Source organism: Uloborus diversus, chromosome 5 (genome assembly GCF_026930045.1).
Source record: "Uloborus diversus isolate 005 chromosome 5, Udiv.v.3.1, whole genome shotgun sequence".
Lineage (NCBI taxonomy): Eukaryota > Metazoa > Arthropoda > Arachnida > Araneae > Uloboridae > Uloborus > Uloborus diversus.
The window spans coordinates 47,411,127-47,433,756 of record NC_072735.1 but is presented as its reverse complement, the minus strand read 5'-3'; the positions used below and the strand labels follow the sequence as shown (position 1 = coordinate 47,433,756).

The 22,630-nt window shown below is 32.9% G+C and overlaps 1 protein-coding gene across 1 annotated transcript; it reads left to right on the top strand.

Annotated features, from left to right (window-relative positions):
- The first annotated feature begins 1,007 nt into the window (after window positions 1–1,007).
- LOC129222557 (solute carrier organic anion transporter family member 74D-like) lies at window positions 1,008–21,658 on the top strand. Its single transcript, XM_054857071.1, has 9 exons — window positions 1,008–2,226; window positions 7,378–7,464; window positions 8,477–8,662; window positions 10,177–10,341; window positions 11,777–11,972; window positions 16,927–17,074; window positions 18,467–18,645; window positions 20,270–20,334; window positions 21,221–21,658. Exons 1-9 carry the CDS (start codon window positions 1,536–1,538, stop codon window positions 21,511–21,513), a joined length of 2,010 nt encoding a protein of 669 aa, XP_054713046.1. The 5' UTR covers window positions 1,008–1,535; the 3' UTR covers window positions 21,514–21,658.
- The last annotated feature ends 972 nt before the right edge of the window (window positions 21,659–22,630 follow it).

Genomic DNA, 22,630 nt, shown 5'->3' with positions numbered 1-22,630 from the left:
ATTAAAAATTTAATTTGAATTTTGACATCTTGAATTCAAATTATATTTTTCGCAATCACGAGTGTGTGTATGTAGGCGTGTGTGTTTGTGTGTGGGGATATGTGTGTTGTGTGTAGGGGTATGTGTATGTGTGTGTTGGCATGTGTGTTTGTGTCTGTGTGCAGGCATAAGTGTGTGAGTAGTTGTGTGTATGAATGTGTGTGTATGTGTGGGGGGGTATGTGTATGTGTGTGTAGGCATATGTGTTTGTGTCTGTGTGCAGGCATGAATGTGTGGGTAGTTGTTTGTATGAGTGTGTGTATGTGTTTGTGTGTGTGTGCATGTGTAGGTGTCTGTATGTATTTGTGTGCGTATGTGTTTGTGTATGTGTGTGTAGTTGTATGTGTGTGTATATGTGTGTGCGTGCATGTGTGTGTGTGTAATTGTGTATGTATGCACGTGTGTGTGTAGGACATGGATGCAACCTGGACACGGTTTTCGCTATAGGAGCAGCATTGTGAGGACCCGGTCGACGATGATGGTGCGGAGGGTGGCGGTGGGAAAATAAAATGATAGGACATCAATACAGTCAAGTGAGAACACTAAGCAATCGTGATTGCTCAAAAAAAATAATAAAAACCAAAAAAAAAAGGTGTCCAGTTTTGAGGGTAGGGCGCACCGGCCCAAGAACCGATTGGTCGGCGAGCCGATCTGCCCCTGATTAATTCTAATATTTTTTTCCCTAAGAAGAGGGAGGAGTAAACAAGACGAAAAGGAAAAGAAAATTAATCATAATCGTTGCTCTTCATGATAAGGAGGAGCAAAAATATATGTCAAAGAAAAACACCACTGCTGTCAGAAGGATGACCTTCACGCCACATTACGCAATATACACGTAATAATGTTAACCGAAAACGTTTTTTATAAAAAAGGAACCCGTAAACCCGTCTAGAGATGCCTTTCAACTAGCTCTTCAGTTGAGTATTCCCTCTCTCACGCTTGGGTGCATTTTTAAAGACCATTCACAAGGACAGAGCGATACGCTGATGTTCTTAGCGAAAATTATGTTTTTGTAGCATCAAAAATTTTGCATGTTGCATCTTTCACTGTACGAGAAAATTCTCGTAATATGTAGTTTAAGCAGCACAAATTCTTCTTCAAGATGTAGTTATGGCTTGTCAAATTAAAAATATGTACATGTAGTAAACACGCATTTAGGGAATGGATGTTCTCTTAACTGATTAACATTTTTTTTCTAATTTGATAAGTGAAATATGAATGATGTGAAGTTTTTGTACAGTAATTTGATGAAAAGAAGACAAAGAAACGTCAACTTTGTTTTTATTTGTACTGAAATGTAGATTATGGTTGAAAATAATGAAAAGTTAACCTATTTGGAAAAAATAACAAAATTAGTGGATTAAAATTGACGAAAAAAAGAAAGCTACAGTTTGAAAGAAAAAGAAGACCAAGGCATTGAAAAATGAAATTGGTGTATAGAGTTTTCGACAACGAAATCTCGAAAGTTAATAAAGCAAACAAAAGCTAAATCTACCATGTCAACCTCGGAGGCCAACGATAATTCCAATCTGAATCTTCTGACGGTAAAGGACGATGCTGTCCAGTCAGTTGATAGTGTCGCTTTAAATCGTGACGGTGTCGCCGAAGTAGATGAAGACACAACTTGTGGAATAGGGAGTTTCAGACCCCAATGGATTCAGTCATGGGCTACCCCAAAAATGTTCCTCCTCTTCTTTGCAATAACAGGCGTTGTTCAGGGCATGTTCTTTGCCTATCGGATAGGTGTTCTGTCCACCTTAGAAAAGAGATATGCGTACGACAGCAGGGTAAGTGGTGCTATAGTGATGGTGGAAGAGGTGACACCAGTATTTTTAGGGGCGCTTCTTGGGTACTTTGGTAGCAAAGGTCATCGATCCCGGGTCATTGCTGTAGGAATGTTTGCAAGCGTGCTTTGCAGTTACATTTCTACCATTCCATATTTCATTTATGGGTCTGCTTCCGAATTTTCTTCCCTAGCAATAGAAAATAAAACAAGTGAGGATATGTGTGTCATTGAGACAAAGACAGATACTTGCAACGATGAAGGAAAACCTGCAAAATTGCCAACCGTTCTAATTTTTATGTTGGCAAGCGTTTTTCAAGGATTTGGTACAATTGCCTTTCATGCCATTGGAGTGCCTTATTTGGATGATATTGCTAAGAAGAGGGACGTTCCTCTCTATCTAGGTAATAACCTTTTTATATGCTAATAATATTTTCACTAGAAAATTGCACGTCAAGGTATGACGGGTGAAAATTACTTTTACATTTGAACGAAACCATTGCATGTTTGGTGATATTTTGATAGTTGAAATTGTAACCCTAACTCCAGTGGATTAACCCTAAACTGCAGTAGGTAGCGTTCACTTTAGACCATTTTTTCTTTTCTTCGTTCCCCTGAAATGACACAGTCTTACCAGTAAAACAGTTACGTTACCGGATCAAGTTCGGCCTTGTCACAATAAAGAATTTCCCTGCATGTTAAACATTGCCAAAACATATTATCAAATTATCATGCCGTGTGCGAGTTTCGTTGTTGAAACTTACAGGTTACTCGATCATTGGCTATTATATATATGAGGATTATCAAAAGCATTTTATAATTAAACATTTAAAAGATATTAAGAATTGCCCATATTGTATGTATTTTAGGAGGGAAGTTTGGTCCGTAGACATCTGAGGGACGGATTCTTAATTAGTTCGTTAAGTATTGTATTCTTAATAATAATAAGGTTTGTTCAAAGCATAATTTGAAATCGTTAATATATCGTAACAATCTGATGTTTTCTCGAAGTACATGCATGAAATATATTATTTGAAACCTTTTCCTTCTTTTTCGCTTATGATGCAATTTTCTTGTCCTTCACTGTACCGTAAAATGTTTTAAAAATTATAACTAATTATTGAATTATTACAATTTCATTCCTTACTTAGAAAAACTAGCATTAATCGTTTTACTATATACTATTATTTCATTTTATTTTTTATTTAATCCCTTTGTTTGAATATGTTTAATCATTCACAAAAGAAACACATCATAATAAACAACATAAGTCAATTTTTTGCGATGAATTTAACCTACGTTGATTTTTTTAGAAAGAAAGAGAAAATAAAGTGAAGTTAATTTTTAAATGTGTAAAAAAAAGTTGCACGCGTTAAGTAATCACATCTTAGCTGTTTTCGGTACAAGCTGAAATATAACAAGTTTAAAATTGAAATGTTAAAAAGATAAATGCAATTAAAAACATAGTAGTAAATATTTTAAGCTTGATATTTTAATTGATGCACAGCAACATGAGCTGAAAAATACCACAAAAGATTTTAAAACGCAAGTAAATAATTGATTAAATAAAAAAGCACAACTACTGCTTAAAATTGTGAATTACAATCTTAAGCTTCTAATTAGATCTTTTATTGACGGTACGTCTATTAAAAGTAGGTTTATATATTGTTGTATTTGTTCACTAAACTGTTCATACTTATATCTGTTTTATGGCATTTTATTTAAATGCATGAGTAGCATACATTTTATGTTTTTAATATATAATTTTATGTAATTTATCACACATTTCTTTTTCTTAAGGAAGTACGGGTAATTTCCTTGACGTGAAAAACTCCATTTCTAACGTAACGCTATAATCTCATCAAAAACAACCCTGTTGTAAAAATTTCCCCGCCAAGAAAACCTTTAACTTTTCCGCACAAAAAAGAAAACCTGCATCCTAAATCCAAAAACCCTCAGCCATAAAAAGTTATGATATCTAGTTTGCCCGCCAAGTATCTGCCAAACTATCATCCTCCCTTTTCTCCTTTTTCATCACAGCTACTTCCATTAGAACCTCCTCCCACCTTCAACTCCTCAGAAATATGGATAGATCTTTAAAATTGTTTATCTTGTTTGGCGGGAAGCTTTTTGCTCACCAAGCAACCACTTCACTTTGAAAAGTTTTTGATGAGATATCACATCTTTTTGCATTAATATTATTACTTTGTCTGTATTTTTAGTACTGAGAACTTCAAGTCAGAAAATTTTCAATTGAATCAACGCTGTTTTGTGTTTTTAAGGAACAATAATGGCTAGCCTAATTTTACGTCAAGTTATTTTCTGACTATTAAGATTCTATGTTCATTTTGCGAGAATCGTTTAAATTTTATTGCAATCCTTGTATCCTCTCTGTTGCAAAGAAAACTTTTTGGATAATAAAATACTATATTTTAAATTATATTGTTTTCGAGTATTTTACAACTTCGCAATAAATTCTATTAGTTTCTTTATTTGACGTGATTATTCAACATTTTCATGAAGTATTCCTTAATTGTTTTACAGTTGAGGGCTATTTTAATCTAGCTTTTCACTTTTTGTTTATTTACATTTTTTCTTAAATCGTGGATTATTTTACGTTTTATGAGATAATTTTAATTGTTTGGTGATTTATCTTTTTCTTGATAGAAGTCTTTGTCTTGTTTAATGCCTAGTTTTGTTTAAAAGTTCATTTAAAAACGAAATAACGCATGTTATCACCAAGCGAAAAAAAAACTAATTCATTAAATATTTTAAATTTGAATGTGTCAGAAGATCTATACAACTTTACTCGATATCAAATCGCGGATATCCCAAATTTGCCATATCGAATGCGCATGTTGCCCGCGGACTAAGCTCATTAAAAGTCTTGCTTAAATTAATTGCAAACATTTTTTCAGCTAACAAGTTACTGCAAAGCACGGATATCCACACACGTATTTCATATATTTTCAGTTCATTACGTATTGTTTGTGAAAAATCCATTAATTTAGAAAATAAGTAAACCAATAAAAAAGTGCTATTTTTCGCTTTCAATTAAAAAGTTATATGTGCCGTATTAATGCGTACAGTTTCATATAATTTGTCACGTAAAATATTGAAATGGTTTAACCCCAGTTTCGCGCCGACATTTAAAATTTCTTTCCTCCATAAATATATCAAAACTGAAAAACAGGGGAAAGGAAATTTCGTATCGGCAAAACCGTGGGGGGGGGGGGGGACAGCATTCTAATCTCATTCATTAATTTGTTTCTCTGCTTAAATATAAACAAACAACATACAATCTGAAAATAGAAAGCCCAATGAGCTAAGTCTGCGCGCATGCGCAGTCGCTGTGGCAAATTTGTGATATCCGCGATTTAACGTCTAGTTGCAACTCTTGGATATGTTTAGTCTTGATTGAATATCATTTCCTAAGACAACTTTGGAATAACTGTTAGATCTGTTCTAACCTTGCAATTGCAGTCCGAGATAAACAAACCCTATATATGAGCTGAGAGTAAGTACATAAGAATTTATGGAAAATTAGTGATTTTCAAACTTCAATTACTCCGGCCCATGATGTCCCTGGGGGTTGAATTTTTGTATATGTACTTAATGGCCCTCCAAGAATATGTATACAAAAAATCATTACTGTAACACCCCAGGGGGCTGTGATAGAACCCCGGGAAGGTACAATTTGGGAGGTAAAAACTAGGGGGGAAGGGGAGGGGGTCAAATGGCACAAAAGGCACATCAGTAGGGCACAAGGAATGTGTGTGCGAAATTTCAGCTTGATTCCTTTTTTCGTCTGTGCTCTAGCCCTGTCAAAGAAAGCGAAAACATTTTTGAGCAGCCATTTTATAACTTTAATACCTCCTCCCCCTGATGGTCCAGGGGATTGTATTTTGGTTTACGGCGTCAAGGGCCACTAAAGATTGAGTGTACTAAAAATCAACTCCGGGGGTCTTCATGGGGCTGAGATACAGAGGGGTGAAAAACCCAAAAAACCCCAACTTGTTCTGTCGTGTAATCTTGGTCTTGGGCGCTTTCATTCTCTTTCGTCTTTGGCTGTGGATTTGCTTCTGTTGGCTGCTGACGTTTGGTTTCCTTGGCGGCGCTCCCGTGATATGATGCGTCGTATTTTAAATTTTAAAAAACATTGGTTTTGTAACTGATTTTTGTTTCTTTGAATTTGACCATTTTTATGAAGTCAACTTAGATTTAAAAAAAAATAATTTGACAAAAGACAAAGAAATATCCACTGGTCGCCGTATCAAGTTAGTCAGAAATAAGCCAACGTGAAGATTAAAAAACGAAAACTGAGTACTAATTTTTGGGTGATTTTGGTAGATAAGAAGATTAAACCGTATTTAAAAGATCATGAAAAAAAGTATTGTAATTACAAACAATAAAAAACGCTAAATGTACATAAATAGCAATAAGAATTGATAGCACAAGCTTTGGATTTGCAAGAAATATCTTTTGCAATGCAGAACAGGAGGGTTAGAGTGTAAAACAGACATTGATGATGTAATGGGCTTATCGCTGTTGGAAAGCAATGATTTTCTAATTAGTTCTATTCAGGCAACTGTTTGGCAGTCACTATTTAATACCATATTCGATCTTAGTTGCATAAAATCTACTTAACTGTAAAGATCATACAGTATTTTGTCTCTTTAAATTTATTCTAAATAAAACAATTGAGGCAGTAAAGGGATGTAAGAGCCGAAATTAAAAATTTGGAGATAACCATTGTAAATGGTAGAGAATTTCTTGTGTTTTGGGAAAAGAGGTAGTATACGAATAATCCTGGTAGATGCTGCTATATAGCATGATTGGGGGGAAAAATCAATGGAACCTACCTAAGATCTGAACTTTAAGCCCGTTTTACTCAAAACTTTAAAATATCTTCTTACATCCCTTTGCTTCTAACAGTCCCACGTTTAAAAGATCCATAAAATGCAAAATAATTCCCCAAATAAATAAATTAAGTCATTAAAGTTTTAAAGAAATCACCAGCTCGATTAAAAAATATTAAAAGGTCATAGAAGTGCAAAATATTCTGCCAAATAAACGTAGGCGGTTGCAAAACAATAAAAATTACAATTTAGTGTGGAGCCTGCAGCACGCATAGTGGCAAAGAAAACGATAATATCTATAATTGCCAAAGTAGAAGCTAAAGAAGTCACACAAGCACTGGTCTATCCTCATTCTACACTTTTACCAAAATGAGCTTATTTAGGAAAGAACATAGGACAGTGAAACGGAAAAGAAACAATAGAATCAATTCGTATTTATATGAAAGGGACAGCAACAGAAAATCGAATAATAGTGTATGATTTATCTGTTCACGAGTTTACACAAAAATTAATTAATAAATAAAAATAGAAATAAACAAAATAAAGTAATTACAATGTTTCTATAAAGTTGATTTTCAAGTTATAATGTGTCGTTAAAATACAATGTTTCAGAACAGCAATACTTTTTGTATGAGTAAACTTTATTTCTTGAAATGTTCCGCAATTAATAATTATAGCTATTTTTTGTTACATTAGCTGTCACACAGGCCTTGAGAACTCTTGGACCAGTGTTTGGATTTCTTTTGTCGTCCGTCTTCCTAAAGTACTATGAAAGTCCTATGGGTAAGTTAGTTAAAAGTCTTTAAACAGAGTAGTAGAGATCTTTTACTGTGATTCAGCCGTTATAATAGTTGTAATTGAATTGTGGCGTGTGGATCCAGTTTTTCATTTCTTTTTTCTTATTTTTATACACTGATGGATATAGACACTGCATTTAGGAATTGAATAAATACTTTTGCGCTTGAAAAGGGAAATAAGAGATAACTTGCAGAAATTGCAGATTGCCTATTGCAGGCACGTATTTCGGCGTCACAACGAACTCCTTTTCCAATGCAAGATAATTGAGCTTATAGTTGAAAAGATATCCGACAAAAGCAACGAGGCAGAAAAGCAAGTAGCTTAGCGGATTAACCGAACACCAATAAGAAAATTTTTACCCTATAAAGAACCTTCCTCACAGGTGCGCAACTTATGCAACAAGGAGTTCGATATGAGGAAGATGAAGCAACTAAAGTTAAAACAGAAAAGACAGACTAAGAGAAAAAAGGAGAAAATGCTGACTATTATTAAAAACGAAACGAGTTTAATATAAACTGAGCAAGATGGATAAAAGTAAATGGGGAAAAAATATGCAAGATAGATAAAAATTAATGGGAAAAAAGAAACAGATGTAAAAATCAAGATAAAATTATAGAAATGGAAGCCAACAGTACACTAAATAAAATCGGAAACATTTCTGAATATATGGGGCAGCTGCGGTTCATGAGATTTTTAAAAACTTTTCCGAGTATTTTGGAATCGGTACTCTGTCGGTTTCTCTTTCTGTAGCTTTCATAAACGTTTCTGGATTGCGCAGCTGCGGTTCACGAAAATTTCAAAAACGTTTCCAAGTATTACAAAATACTCCCCGTAATTTTCAAAAACGTTTTCAAGTGTTTTGGAATCCTTTCTCTCTCTCTCTCTCTCTCTCTCTCTATGTGTGTGTGTGTGTTTTGTACCTTAACTATAATATTGTGATCTGTAACAGTTTTAATTGGTTCTTTCACACGGTCCCTTTCCATTCCCTTTTTTTTAGATGATCCTGGATTTGGACCCGAAGATCCACGTTGGATTGGAGCATGGTGGTTGGGATTTCTTGTTCAGGGAACCCTACTCTTTATATTTACAATTCCATTGCTTCTCTTTCCAAAAAAATTGCCCGGGAAAAAGCATGTGAAAGAAACTAACTTAGAACAGCAAAGCTTAAAATCTCATTTACTTGGTAATTTCATTATTATTTAAATTTTATTAAGAGTTAAAAATTAAACCAATGTGCGTTGATCGTGTATTTTTTGAGTTTTTCCAAAAGTGAACAATTAAAAGCAACTATTCAACGCAAGAAACAAGCTCTCTGATGACTTTTTTCACTGTTTTTAAAGCCTTAACTGCAGTGCTCTGAGCTGAAATCTTTCCTAGTCAACATCCGTGACATATAAGGATAGTCACAAAAAAAAAAAAAAAAAAAAATCAGTTTTCTATTTTTATTTTGGGCATCCCATAAAGTGTGCCAATAAGCTAGAAAATGCGATTTGCTAAGGTTTTAGCTCAGTCGAATAATATTAACCGTGCCTCAAGGAGGATAAGGTTAAGAAAAACAGTGGTTTTGACAATAAGTCGTAGTTTCTGTACACTAAAACGAAAAGTATTCGTAGTAAAAAAAAATGATTCTTGCCTCATTTCATAGATAATTTTATAAATTTTACTCGAACCTCATCAATTTTTCTGATAAAACAGAGCTATATTCGTCATTTTTCAGATCAGGGTGCAGTTGATACCACAAAGAGGAGTTTTCAAGTAAAAGCCTAAAAGCATTTTAATATCTAACTACATTTGCTAGCCATTTGTCTTATCAATTTTGAATATAAAAAAATACTTAAGAGTATTTTTTAAAGGTAAATACTATATTTTTCTGATTTAAAATGAAGAAATAAGGAGGTAAGATGAAAAAGCACAGTTAAAATGAGTATAATAATTCAAATACATTTCAATAATTTTACTGTCAAATTATACATCATTATGCTTCAAAATCACAAATGAAGGCGTTAATGGCTTAAATATGGTAGCTTTTAAAGAATCCGGCAAAATGAGCTTACATTCAGACACAGCTTGCAATCGAAACTGCCTTTCTTCGTCTCTCCTTAAAGAGGAATTGAAGTCTTGGATTAATTTTAATCCTCTGTCACGTATTTTGAAGCTTTTAAATGACATTGATTTGCTGGCAATACAATGAAATCAATACTTTAAAAAAATGTCCTGATTTCATATCTCTTTTTAAAAAACGTAAAACTCAAGTAGAAAGAAAATAGCCAACTTTTTTGTTCAACAAATGATTAACTTCTTAAGGTTGATTTTTGCTTCTACAGCCCTAACACCACGAACGTCTTTATCACCAACTACTTTGAATGTTAACTTTCCAACCATGCTTGTTTTGACCCTTTTTTCTAAGTATCACCGAAAAATTAAAATGTAACTTACTTTGCACTGACGTACCATCGTGAGTTTATTATTGCTAACAGTGCAAGATCTTTATCAATGTTCCTGAATTAGTTTCGGAGCGAAAATGTCTTCTCGTTGAGATACAGTATATGCATTTTACTTTAAAAATATGTCTCATAATTTTACTCCTTTGATTTTAAAATTAAATCCTTGAACAAAATTTTAACTTCAGCTGTCACAATAATACAGAGTGGAGATTTAAATTTAAGTGAAAATGCTAACTATTTTTCTTATTCGTAGGATTTTTCAATGCACTTAAACGATTGGGAACAAACGTATTGTGCATTTTCCTGTGGTTAAATACAGTTATCAGCGTTTATGGAGGAGTCGGACACTTCATGCTTCTTCCTAGGTATATGGAGCAGCAATTTAGACTGTCAGCAGCTGATGCAAGTTTATATTCGAGTAAGATATTTAGCTCACTAAAAGTATATTTAAAATTGCTTATGAATATCAGTTACAATTAAAAATAATTAATTACGTCAATCCTTTTTTTCTGTATTTTTTTCCTTTTTTTCTGTCTCATTTACAGTGAAGTTTTGCATTTGTTTATAATCTTCTACCATAATTTATCGTTTTCTGCAAACTACGTGTGAATATTTCTGAACAATGTAAAGCTTCAGGCTGATGTAGATTTTTTATGACCTATTTTAATTGTTGAATTCAATGGTAACAGATGTATACATTGTTGTAAAAATCACCGTGTATCGACCCATATTGTGTTGCACTCGTGTTTCATTGCATAAACGTTATAATGAACATAGACCGATAAGTTCTAATCTGGATCGATCACTAGCTCTTCAAGTGGCGATAAAAGTGGCTCATAAATTTTGAAACATTATTTTATTTTTTATTTTTTGCTTAGTAGCGGGTAGGTATAACTCTTGAGATACGTCCGTTACTGAGCCAAAAATATTACTAGAAAATTGCTTCTGCATTTCCTCAAACGTGAACGGAACTACATAAGTCCATGTTTTCCATAAAGTTCATGTAGTGAAATAAGTAAGTAATAAGAAGGACTTTATACGGTGTTTTGTGCAACAATTGATACATCTATCAATATTGAATTGCACTGTTTTAAATTTAAAATAAAACGATCTGATGTATGCATCACATGACTTCCTTTTACTCCAATTTAATGTCATTTTCTCATTATTGGCAGTTTTAATGTGATTCAACAGTTTACTCTCTTAATATCACCAATAGCAGCCAAATTGAAACCAGATTTTTAAAAAAAATAAATAAATAAAAAAAAATCGATAAATTTGTTGCCAAGTTGGCGACAAAACTTCGCGACCAAAAGACGGGCGATGAACCGAATTTTAACACCACTTGAGTTTACATCGAAATTAACAATGATTTCCTCCCACAAAAGAGCAAAAGACCCCCTTTGGAGCATCCGAATGCAACCGAAAAAGGAGATGCACAACAAGACCTCACTAGGAGTCTAAGCACCAAATTTCAACTTTCTAGGACATTTCCTTCTTGAGTTATGCGACATACATACACACGTACGCACATACATACGTACATACAGACGTCACGAGAAAACTCGTTGTAATTAACTCGGGGATCTTCAAAATGGATATTTCGGGTGTCTGTACGTTCCTAGACATATATCCACGTTTGGTCGAGTTGAAAAATAAACTCAACATTCATTCGGGGTTGAGCAAAATGGAAATTAAGGCCGATTTTTGTGTGAAAATTTTTTTGCGAATACAATATTTAATTTTTTGTAAAGGGAAGTAAAAAGCTTATTTTTTTATTATTTGAATTTATTTTTCACTGATGAGTAACTAAATGTGTACACAACAAAGTTAGTAGATTTTTTTTTACTTAGATCCTCTGGGGCTCACAGCCCTAATACTCTCTCAACTTGGTGGTGGAATTTTCATATGGAAGTTTCAACCAAAAGTGAAGTCCATCATCATCGGAATAATATCACTGGAATTCATTGCCTGCATAGGTTGCCTTTTGTTAATGATACCGCAGTGTGATAGAATTGACTTACATAATAATGGATATAATGCAGAAGGGTAAGAAGATAAATTTTATAAATATCATTCTGAAAATGTTGATTACAGCGACGGTGTATGTTTCACGAGATGTCGCGATACTTTCACGTATAAGTACATAGTTATCTGAGCTCAAACTCAGTGCAATGACAGCTTCATGTAACATTCAAACTATAAAAAAAAAATTATGTAACTTATTTTCTGTTCCTGTGAAAATTAACTTATTTTCTGTTCCCGTGAAAATTAACTTATTATGTGGTTTTCTCGTATTAATGCTCATTGAGCTTGATTAAATAATACATACTAGCTAAAATACCCGGCGTTGCCTGGATTATCAATAAAAAAATTTAAAAAAAAAAAAAAATAGAACCGACTTCAAAATTGCTCTAAAAAGTGAAAAATAATTTTATTCTTTAAACACCATCGATAATACTTTTAAACATAATTTTTGAAGTTGGCGCAAAAACGATCGATAAAATCATTCACAGCCATAACTCAACTACAAGTATAAATTTAACCACGTCCAGTTTCTTCACTACCACATGCATTACGCATTGATGACAGCATATTTGAGTAACGATATAAATGTTTCGTTCCTAAGTTTGGATGATTTTTTGATAAAAATATGAACGAAGCATGGTTACAATGGATTTTACTTTTTGTTTTTGCGCCAACTTCAAAAATTATGTTTAAAAGTATTATCGATGGTGTTTAAAGAATAAAATTATTTTTCACTTTTTAGAGCAATTTTGAAGTCGGTTCTATTTTTTTTTCAAAATTTTTTTATTTCATTCTTTTTAGTGTAAATGTAGATATTTCAGTAAAAATAAGAAGTTATCTAGTAAGAAGTGCGGCTCTATGTCACTGTATTGCTTTAGAAAATCCTTTATTCAAAATTATCATTACAATTACTATTAATGTTACAGTTATATGGCACCAAACTTTTATAACAATGAGTTTCATATTGTCGCGTAGATGAAGATAGCGAAGACAATGTGAAAGCCAAATGAAGCGAATACTCGTTAGTCTCAACTCGAGATCTTTATTCAGAACCACGAATGAACGTTACATCTCCTTATATACAACTTGAAAAAGTGCTGGAACTTTCCAGACTTGAAAAGATACAGAAATTAATAGAACATTCGAGAAAATACGGGAAACAGTAGAAACGAAATTTTAGTAAAATTCACTTTGTCCTAGTCGGGAATTGAACCCGGGTTGCTCGTGTGGAAGACGAGAATTCTACCACTGAGCCACTGTTATCCACGGATGAAAAGTGCTAACTTCGCTACAATATCATTTTAATCATTTAATAGGGAGATTTACTGTTTTTTGCCCATAACTTTTTTTCTAAAGAACAAATATGGTCAAACAAAGTAATGGGACCTAAGTTGAGCCATCCTCTATCCATTAAAAAAAGAATCATCAAAATCGGTTCACTAGGTGAGACGCTATGAGTGGACAAACAAAAAAAAAAAAAAAACATACATACGGTATGAACTGATAACCGCCTCCTTTTTGAAGTCGGTTAATAATTATGACAAACAATCGTTATTTGCATTTGTTTTCTGTTTTAAACGAAAAAATTTAAAATACACCTTTTTGACGTGATTTAAAATCTAGCTTCTTCCTTACTCATAAAACTAAAGTAGAAGTAAGTAAAAAGAGCAAAATAGTATTCATTTAGAAACGAAAACACGAAATTTAACCATATACAAATTTGAAGAATTTTCGAAATATGAAATTAAACTTCATATTTTTAAAAAGATTTATCAGTTAATACTTATTTTTTTACATGGTGTCTTATCTTCTTTGTATGTCTATTGAAGTGTGAACTGTTTAAAAAAAATGTAGCCGCGCGCCCGTAATCCCCTTAACCTTGCTTTAGTTATTTTGGAAAATTTCAATTATCGTGGGTTCTTGGTGCGATTTAAAATGGTACCGAATTTGCAGGAACCGTTTTGGGATACCTTGGATAATGCTCCCCCTCTTTACTTTGTAAAACGACATGTTACTAATTTTTGTTAAAGATATATTGTCGCCAGATGCTGAGATACTTTTGGTCACCACAAAATGACGCTAAATAATTTCATCCGAAATGTTTCCAAAATAAGTAGTAACATTTGGCGATGGTTTGAATTTGTACACAAAGTCACATTAATGGAAGTTTTTGTGCTGTTTATGGATTTGCCTAATTTAGTTGCTGGATTATTTTACAGTAAAAAAAGTTTTTAAAGATTCTTTGATTGGCGATATTTTGTGTACATGGTGAAAGCTGACTAACATTATTACGTAGTCTTTGGCTTCAAAAACCGCGGCAGTTGAAAAAACTGCCAAATGCATCCGCTACTGAAATCTTTCTGCATAAATTTTGGCGAAGTTTCTGCTGTTAGATTGGATAATGATTAAGTGTCCAATCAGCACAAATAATAAAAAAAAACCATTAATTGCACTAAAGTTCCGTTTAAATGAAAAATAATCAGCCAAATCTAGTTATTATTAGCCAATCTTGGGGAAAAAAACGTTACTTTGAGATTTGACTTGAGAAAAGCCTCAAGCCATAGACTAATAATAAGAGTAGACCGAGCTTTCCCCAGACTTGCTGATGAAAAAATTGGTTCATGGATACATCATGTGACTGGTGGAAGGCTTGGCGAAAACTTTGGCAGCATGGTTGCTAGATGGCAACATTATCTACAGTTTGGCACTCGACATGTATTTTAAGACGTAATGTGTTTTCATTATAATTTTTTTTCCAGGTGCAGAGATTGAACTGTTTTTCTTTTAGTTATGCATTATTTTGACATTAGTAATTAGTTTTTGATCACAGTTTTCAGTAACTTTTATTTCATTCGGAACTGCTACGTCAGAGTTGGCGTAAACGTAATGGCGTAAACATTTTGCGTGAACGCAAAAATGTACTAATCGGTATTTAAATTGAAATTGTAGGAAAAAATTCCTACCGTTTGCCGATTCTTTTCGGGCGCTTGCATCTTTAATTGCTTAGAGAGTTATTGAAATTGAATAAAGAAAATGCGCAATACTATCTAAACGAAAAACTCACTATATGAACAAAATATTTAGTACTTAGAATAACAAATTTACAAATCGGAATCCATAAAAGATCATTCTTCCGTGTTCCATCAATTCTATTTATTTTATTTCTCGCAGGCGTTGATCGTCGCCCGCTGTTCCTAGGATATCCACCAGTCACATGGTTTGGTTTATGAGCAGCAAAAGGGTTGCAATAGCTCGGTCTATTCTTATTATTAGTGTATGCCTCAAACATTCAGACGAAACACAAAAATATTCAACAATTCTAGCTATGAGCTGGGAGTTGAGAGGATACACTAAATAATGAATTGGGTTGAGGAAAGCCTTCGAGCATGGAACAAAAAAAGCTCATAACTCGTTTTTCATACAACTTAGAACTTTCTAACAGATGCCATCTTCAGCAGAAAAATAAGTGCTTTCGATGGACACATAATTTTAATATATGCACGTTTTTTTCCACCCCCATATTGAGACATTTATGCGAAAATTGGGACTAAAATTGGAATGAAAGGGAACTATCAATCGGATTTTTTTCGAACTGGTCTATAAACCTTCCCAATACCAAACTGAACAAACGGTGAAAGTTTCAGCCAAATCTGCCGGGTAGTTTCTGAGATCTTAGGGAACAAATTTACCAAACTCCATTTTTATATATATAGATTACAAACGTTTTGTAAGTACCAATAATAAGAAAATTCAAAAACGAATTTCTAATTGGATAGTCTGCATTTTATAAAACTAATTTGCATTTCTAGAGTCATTTCTTTAAGTGTAGCAGTGTTGGTAGAGAAAAAAAGAGATATCCTTCTCTCTGCCGTTGATGAAATAAGTCTCTCTTAATAATTACTTTTTTAAACCATAAATAAGTGCAAAAATTGTTTGTTTTTTATGATTTTGCTTACAGTTTACGAATTCAATGGACATCCAGTGTCTATGGAAACAGTTGTTGTAAAAAGTGCATTCTAACTTATAAAACAACTTGTTCAAATACATTCACTGGCCAATGAATTAGAAACCTAACATCAATATTTGATAGACCACCTTTTGCACGGATAACTGCTCTGATTCGTTTCAGCATCGAGTTTATAAGCTTCTGGAGAGCATTTACATCCAGAGAATACCATGCATTGGCTATGCAGCTTTTTAGATTTGTAAATAAGATGGAAGAGGAATTGGTGCTGCCGGAAGCGGCTTTCCACCCTATCCCACACATTTTACGGCGTTAAGATGCGAGTTAAGCAGCGGCCAGGGAAGGTGTTGTAAGTCAGACTGATGTTCAGTGAACCAATTTTCAACACTTTTGGCACAATGTATAGTTGCATTATCGTCCATAAAATATCCGTCACTATCAGAGTAAAAATACAGCATTGCAGAGTGCACTTGCTCTGCCAGTATATCTAGGTATCGCATGGCTGTTTGTTCATCCTCGAGGAACAAAAAGGCACCACTTTCCTGACATGCATGGCATTTTTCTTCTGAGTGTATAACATTTTGTGAAATCTGCATCTATTAATGTTCCCTTTACAGTTTTAAATCACAGGTTTAAAATTAAGCGTGCCAATTCAAACATCTATTAAAATATTAGGAGAGCTTAACTGCGGAAGAAATCTAGTTGCTTCACTAGGATACGAATGAAATTCTCTGTTCAATCATTTTATCTTCTCCGAACTATATTGCTGTGTTTTTTAGTACATGTTATTTTCCTGATTAATAATGCACGAAGATAGTTTTATTTCTAAAAAAAAAAAGTAACACTTTAATTAAAACTTGTTTTAAAGGCTTGTATTTTAACACAAAATACTATTTTTTTTTTGCTCTTAAATTTAGTTTATTATACTAACAAGATTTTAACTTAACTAATCACTGGTTCACTAAGTTGTATGGATGTATTTTTTTTAATCTTCTTCTAATGGAATTTCAGATTGATCTTAGAGAACGAATGTAACTCGAACTGCAACTGTTCTTTGAAATCCTTCGCCCCAGTTTGTGGACCAGATGGCAAAACGACTTACTTTTCACCGTGTTTTGCTGGTTGCAAAGAATCTTTCTCTGGGAAAGAGAGTAAAAAGGTCAGGGAAAAACGTTGTTTATTTAAAACTAAATCTTGTATTGTATTTAAGGCTGTATTGATTTTGCAACTAATGAAAAATGTTTATTTGTTTTAATTATGAGACGCGCCACATTTTAGAGTAGTAAAACTTTAATTATTACAGGTTCCATTTAAAAATCGCTTATTTCATTCACATAATTGAGGCAAAACGTTTTGTGCATTGAGTCTAAGCCTACCTCTCGGAGAATAATCGGATATGAAAATTTTGAGTAGCGAATTAAATCATCTTTTCTTTTATTCTAGCGCAGGGGTTTCCAAACTTTTTCGATTCGCTGCACTCTTAGAAGAATCAACAAGAATAAGTTCACTCACCCAAGCCTATCTGTGTAACACATTATAGTATACATTGATATCATGGACATTTCGAGGCACCCCTCGTCTGCACCTGCGGTACCCCATAGTGCTGCGCCCCTCACTTTGGGAGCCCCTGCCCTAGCATGTTACCCCAAAGACTATACAGCTTTAATTGAAACGAGGTTGATACAGGTATTATAATCGTACTATACACAATCATAGAAGCTTTAGAAGTTCTGAAACAAAAATTTTCTGTCTGTGTGCCTGTAGGTTGCATGCAATCCATCGAATCCTCCAAATGCAGGCCCCAGATCTATAAAGGTTGCCCCCCCCCTCTGCAGCAAAATTTGTAGGACTCCTCTCTATAGGTCAGTAGTGCATATTTGCAATGTTAATAAGTCAGTCCAAATTGTTTTTTATGTTATCTAGTTTTCACTAACAGCATTTTAGATTCAAAAATTACCCTAAGTGCGGCAAAAGAGTTTCATTCGATTTACCTCCATGTTTCCTCCCCCCCCCAAACTGCCCTAATTATTATATTTTCGAAACTCAAGAATCTATAAAGAAACTCATTTCTCTCTCTGACCAAATCAAATAACATTGATTGGTTATCGTCTGTTGTCAGGAATTCCTATTGGTTGACCAATTTTGTTATAGATACCAGTTTCCACGTGTGTGACGTTCAGCTCTCTCAAGACTTTTTTTGTTGTGTGCTCAGTTCTTTCACTGATGAAGAGGCTCCATTGTAGCCTGAAATAGCAATATGCTGTAATTTCTAGAGAATGTGTGCAATATTTACGTTGGTTTTGCAGTTTAGTAGCGAAGTATATTCGCTAATTTTTCATTTAACTTTGTTGATAGCTGTCATAAAAATATCAAAACATATGCATTAAAAATTGTAATAATGACTTTTGTATGACATATTCATTACTGACACTCGAAATCCTTACTTCAAGAAGTCATTAATATTATACATTCCAGATATATTCAAGAGAATATAAAAGAAAATGTTTGATAGTTTTATTTGTGAAACACGGTTTCATTTTTTCCCCTTTAGACATTTACAAATTGTTCCTGTGTTATTGATTTTTCGGAAGAAGCTAACAATTTTGTTACTGAAGGATACTGTTACGAAGACAAATGTTGGTCTCAGGCAATAGTTTATATAGCTTCACTTCCCGTACTACAAATATTAGTTAATTTCTTGAAAGTTGGATATACAATGTTGCTTCTGAGGTAAGCCTTTTTTTAAATTAATTTTTCTATTAAAAAGAAACATAAAATAGTAATTTAAAATCACATAAAAAATGAAAATTAATTTGATGCATTGTTTTAGACATTACATATCGTTGTCGGCGAAAAGTTTGCCATCCCTTGCTGACTGTAATTACTATGCTGAAACGCGTGCAAGTTATGTAAATTTAATCATGGCTTTTGTTTTAACTTCCTTGATCTATGCTGTTTTATTTTGTTAATCTTTTGCGCTTTTACTAGTTATTTCTGACTTAGTTTTGTTTAATATGTGCTTATGAAATTTATTAATTTCTTTCAATGCTTTCTGTAGCTAATTTAAACCATTGAGTGCTGTTATACTCATTTAATCAATGTTTATTATTATTATTATTATAAAATATATGAATAAAGATTTCATATTCAAATATTTCTATGGTAGAATCGAAAATGCAGCATGGTTTTCTAATCGTGTTGTTAGCAAATGTCTGAAAACTAGCAGTCAAACGAAACTACTAAGTTTTTTTTAAGAGTTGTACTTAAACTAGCATTTTTTTCTGAATTTCAATTGTTCTGAACAAGTGACAGCGTGCTAAGTTGAATAAACACTGCATACTGGTTAGGACATGCATGTTCGATTGATATAGCATTTTTTTTTGCATGTATCAGTGGTTCGGATCCCACCTAAAACTCTAGACGAACCATTGCGGCCTTCAGCTCTTGGATAATAATTGGTAATTCAGGATTTAACTGACAATGAAAACGAAAACTTGCACTTTGAAAAACACAAATAAGCTGAGAAACAAATTAGGAAGTGCAACTTTGTCACCGAAAGTAAATTTTGAAATTTACGTGCTTCTGTGAAATTTACATAGCGTTAATGAAATAGTGAAACCATATTCACATATCCACTGACTGACAAACAAGGACACCTCGGTGGGAGGTCACGAGAGGTCGCTGTGACTTCGCAAGATTTACATTATTCGGCAAACATGGAAACAGTATGTTGGTGTTACAGTTTAAAAAAGTGATGGCTAATTTTTCTTGTGAATTTACAATGATTATATAGAAAAGTTCGGAAGATATAGTTCGGAATTTTATTAAATAGTACGGAACATCCCTATTGACAAAATTTTTCTCCCTTTCTAACATCTATCTTCCATAAACTGTATTGTATATGAAAAAATGAATTGAATTATAATATTGTTAAAAAGTCGGCGAACAAACGTTCACATATTTGAAAAAAAAAAAAAAAAAAAAAAAGACCCGTTGGCAGAAATGAGCAATTCCTGCTTTTAACACAGTTTCCGAAAATTATAGAATTGATACTTTGTTTAAAAATATTATTTTTCATGTATTTAAAAAGTAAACTAATGATACTGTTGGAATTTGAATAAAGTTTTAACTTTCATTTATGTTATAAGAGCCACATCTAGTTTCCGATACACGCATTTTCAAGAGCCAAATCTATTGCCGATATTTTTATAAAGTTTTCACATACTCATGCTTTAATACAGTGCTAAGCAAAATATTACTTCGGATCCTAAGTAAAAGTTTTCCAATCGTATTTTTTTTTGTAATCATAAATTAAACATTTCTTATACTGTCGTTGTTTTTAAAATGTCCTTAGGTCTATTGCTCCAGAAGATAAAAGTGTTTGTTTAGGAACCTTCGAAATGCTCATCTGCCTGTTTGGTGAGTACTGTTTTGAAATTTGACAACTTAATATTATATTGTTGGTGAATGAGTACACAAATTAGTATCGGATCTCACATAAGATTATTGCAATGGAGCATTGTACTTCTCTTTCCGGGTGTACTGAGTTGCGCTACCTCACCGTTTTAACTTCAAAAACTGGTGTAAAATAATTATGCAATGACTTTCTTATTTTACCAACATTTTATTTTTGTTGCGTTTTTATTACCATCAATATTATTCTAGAGTTATGGCCTGAACTTACTCAGAAGCAATTCCATCTTAAAAGATTTATCATATATCACACAAGTGCACAATTACGGTACCCCCTTCTAAAGACTAACCTACTATCGATGTTTTTGAAAACTCTGAAAAAACTAAGGCATTGTTGAAGCTTGTTGATACTTCAAACACAGTTCTAACAGAAAAAAAACCTTGCTAATTCGAAAGAATGCTTTAGCTGAGTTAAAAGTACTATAAAGCATCTAGAAAGCAAACTTTAGTTTAAAAAATACTCAAGGAACCAAATCAGGATGCATATTCATTGAGAAATTAAATTCAGCTAGAATGATCTTGTCCTATTAACCAACTGTAGGTGGTAACAAACTTAACCATTCTACGTCCACATGAAGAAAATATTTTTGAAGATTTCGAGAAACAATATTTAAATGATATTTTTGACCTAGTTATATACGTATCTTGTAAAACACGAATGTTACTGGGCAGAAAGGAATAATTAAATATTCTCTGTAGAAGTCTTCATAATTTAATTGCATTACATAAACGTAGCGTCCGTGTTCTTGATCAAGTTCATGGGATGATATTGTATTTAACAGTTTTGAAATTTATTTATTGTTTTAAATTATTCTTAAATCTTCTTTTTCAGCATTTATTCCGTATCCTGTTGTGTCTGGAGCATTGTTGGATTCAGCGTGCATCATTTTTGAGAAAAGTTGTGGTACCACAGGAAACTGCTGGTTTTACGACGTAGATAAGTTCAACTATCTGATCCATGGTCTATCTGCATTTTTTACAGCTGTTGGAGTGACATGGTTCTTCGGCATTTACGTTTATCGAGACCGACTTCGTGATTTTTATGAAGAAGATGATGATGAAGTGGACTATAAAATGAACACTGATGTGAAAAATACTGGAGACATAAACCTTACGGAAATGTAGCCAGGGTATCAGCCAGATATTTTTGGATATATCATCATGTTCAGACAAACAAATCGATATGCTATATTTAAAGACAAATATTTTAAGTTTAAATCCTGAAAATTACGGTATTTTTGACAATACATATTAAACTAGAAATAAAAATGTCGTGAAAAACTCTGTTTCATGCTGTTTGAGTAAGAATAACGTTATTTCGTGGTGTTTAAGAAATGCTTTGTGCACGTACTAGTTTGTGGAAAATGAATAAGTAAAAATAATATAAATATTTATATTAAATCCATCAAGAAAGCTTTTTAAAACTTAATTTAATTTTAATTTAAAAGACTTTAAGAATATTTCAACTTAGAGAAAGTCATGAATACACACAATAGTTGGTTCTAAAAACTCATTTAATCTCACTGCTCATTAAACATAACACTTGTTAAAGACAAAAATTTGAGAACATAGTATATTTTTAATTGCAGAAGGCTTTCTGAGCTTAGATCGGAGAAAAATGACTTCTACTCTGTTAGTTGATAATTGAACAATTTTGCAGTTACGTTGTTTTTTGGAAGTTAACAAGGAATACATTAAAGGACTATGCATTATACACTATATGACCAAAAGCATTGAGACACTTTCAAAAATTCACTTTTTTAAATATTTCTCAAGAAATAAGAGACCAATTGATTTGTAACAGGTGTCATTTTCTAATAAAGTAACATCACCCTTGCGTTTCGAGGATCAGTATCAAATTGAGGAAGACAAATATATTGCCTAATTATTATGCATCGTAAATAGCTGAGAATAAGCTGTAAATTTCAGAAATTAGTTAGCTTACTATGTACAATTATTCTACATACTTTGGAGGAAATATCACTGATATTCTTGAAAATATAAGCATTTCTTTTGAAACTATAATTATAATTTGAAGATTTTTGACTCATAAGTCGCAAAGTTTTCCATCAAAGCTTACCAAACTTTCAAAAAATTTTACATCATTCTAGAGAAGTATAATACTAAAGTTTGAAATTCAAATGTTGAAAATTAGATAAAATATGGACATTTAAAGCAATTACTTTTTCACTGCGCATGCGCTTAAGACAGCAATTCGCAACTTTCATTATTAAAAACCTAA

Bases quoted from the DNA above. Each gene is read 5' to 3' on its own strand.
- LOC129222557 (XM_054857071.1), top strand. From the start codon at position 1,536: ATGTCAACCTCGGAGGCCAACGATAATTCCAATCTGAATCTTCTGACG. The intron at 8,663-10,176 runs GTAATTTCATTA...TCTTATTCGTAG, and splicing joins CTTAAAATCTCATTTACTTG to GATTTTTCAATGCACTTAAA. The intron at 11,973-16,926 runs GTAAGAAGATAA...ATGGAATTTCAG, and splicing joins AATGGATATAATGCAGAAGG to ATTGATCTTAGAGAACGAAT.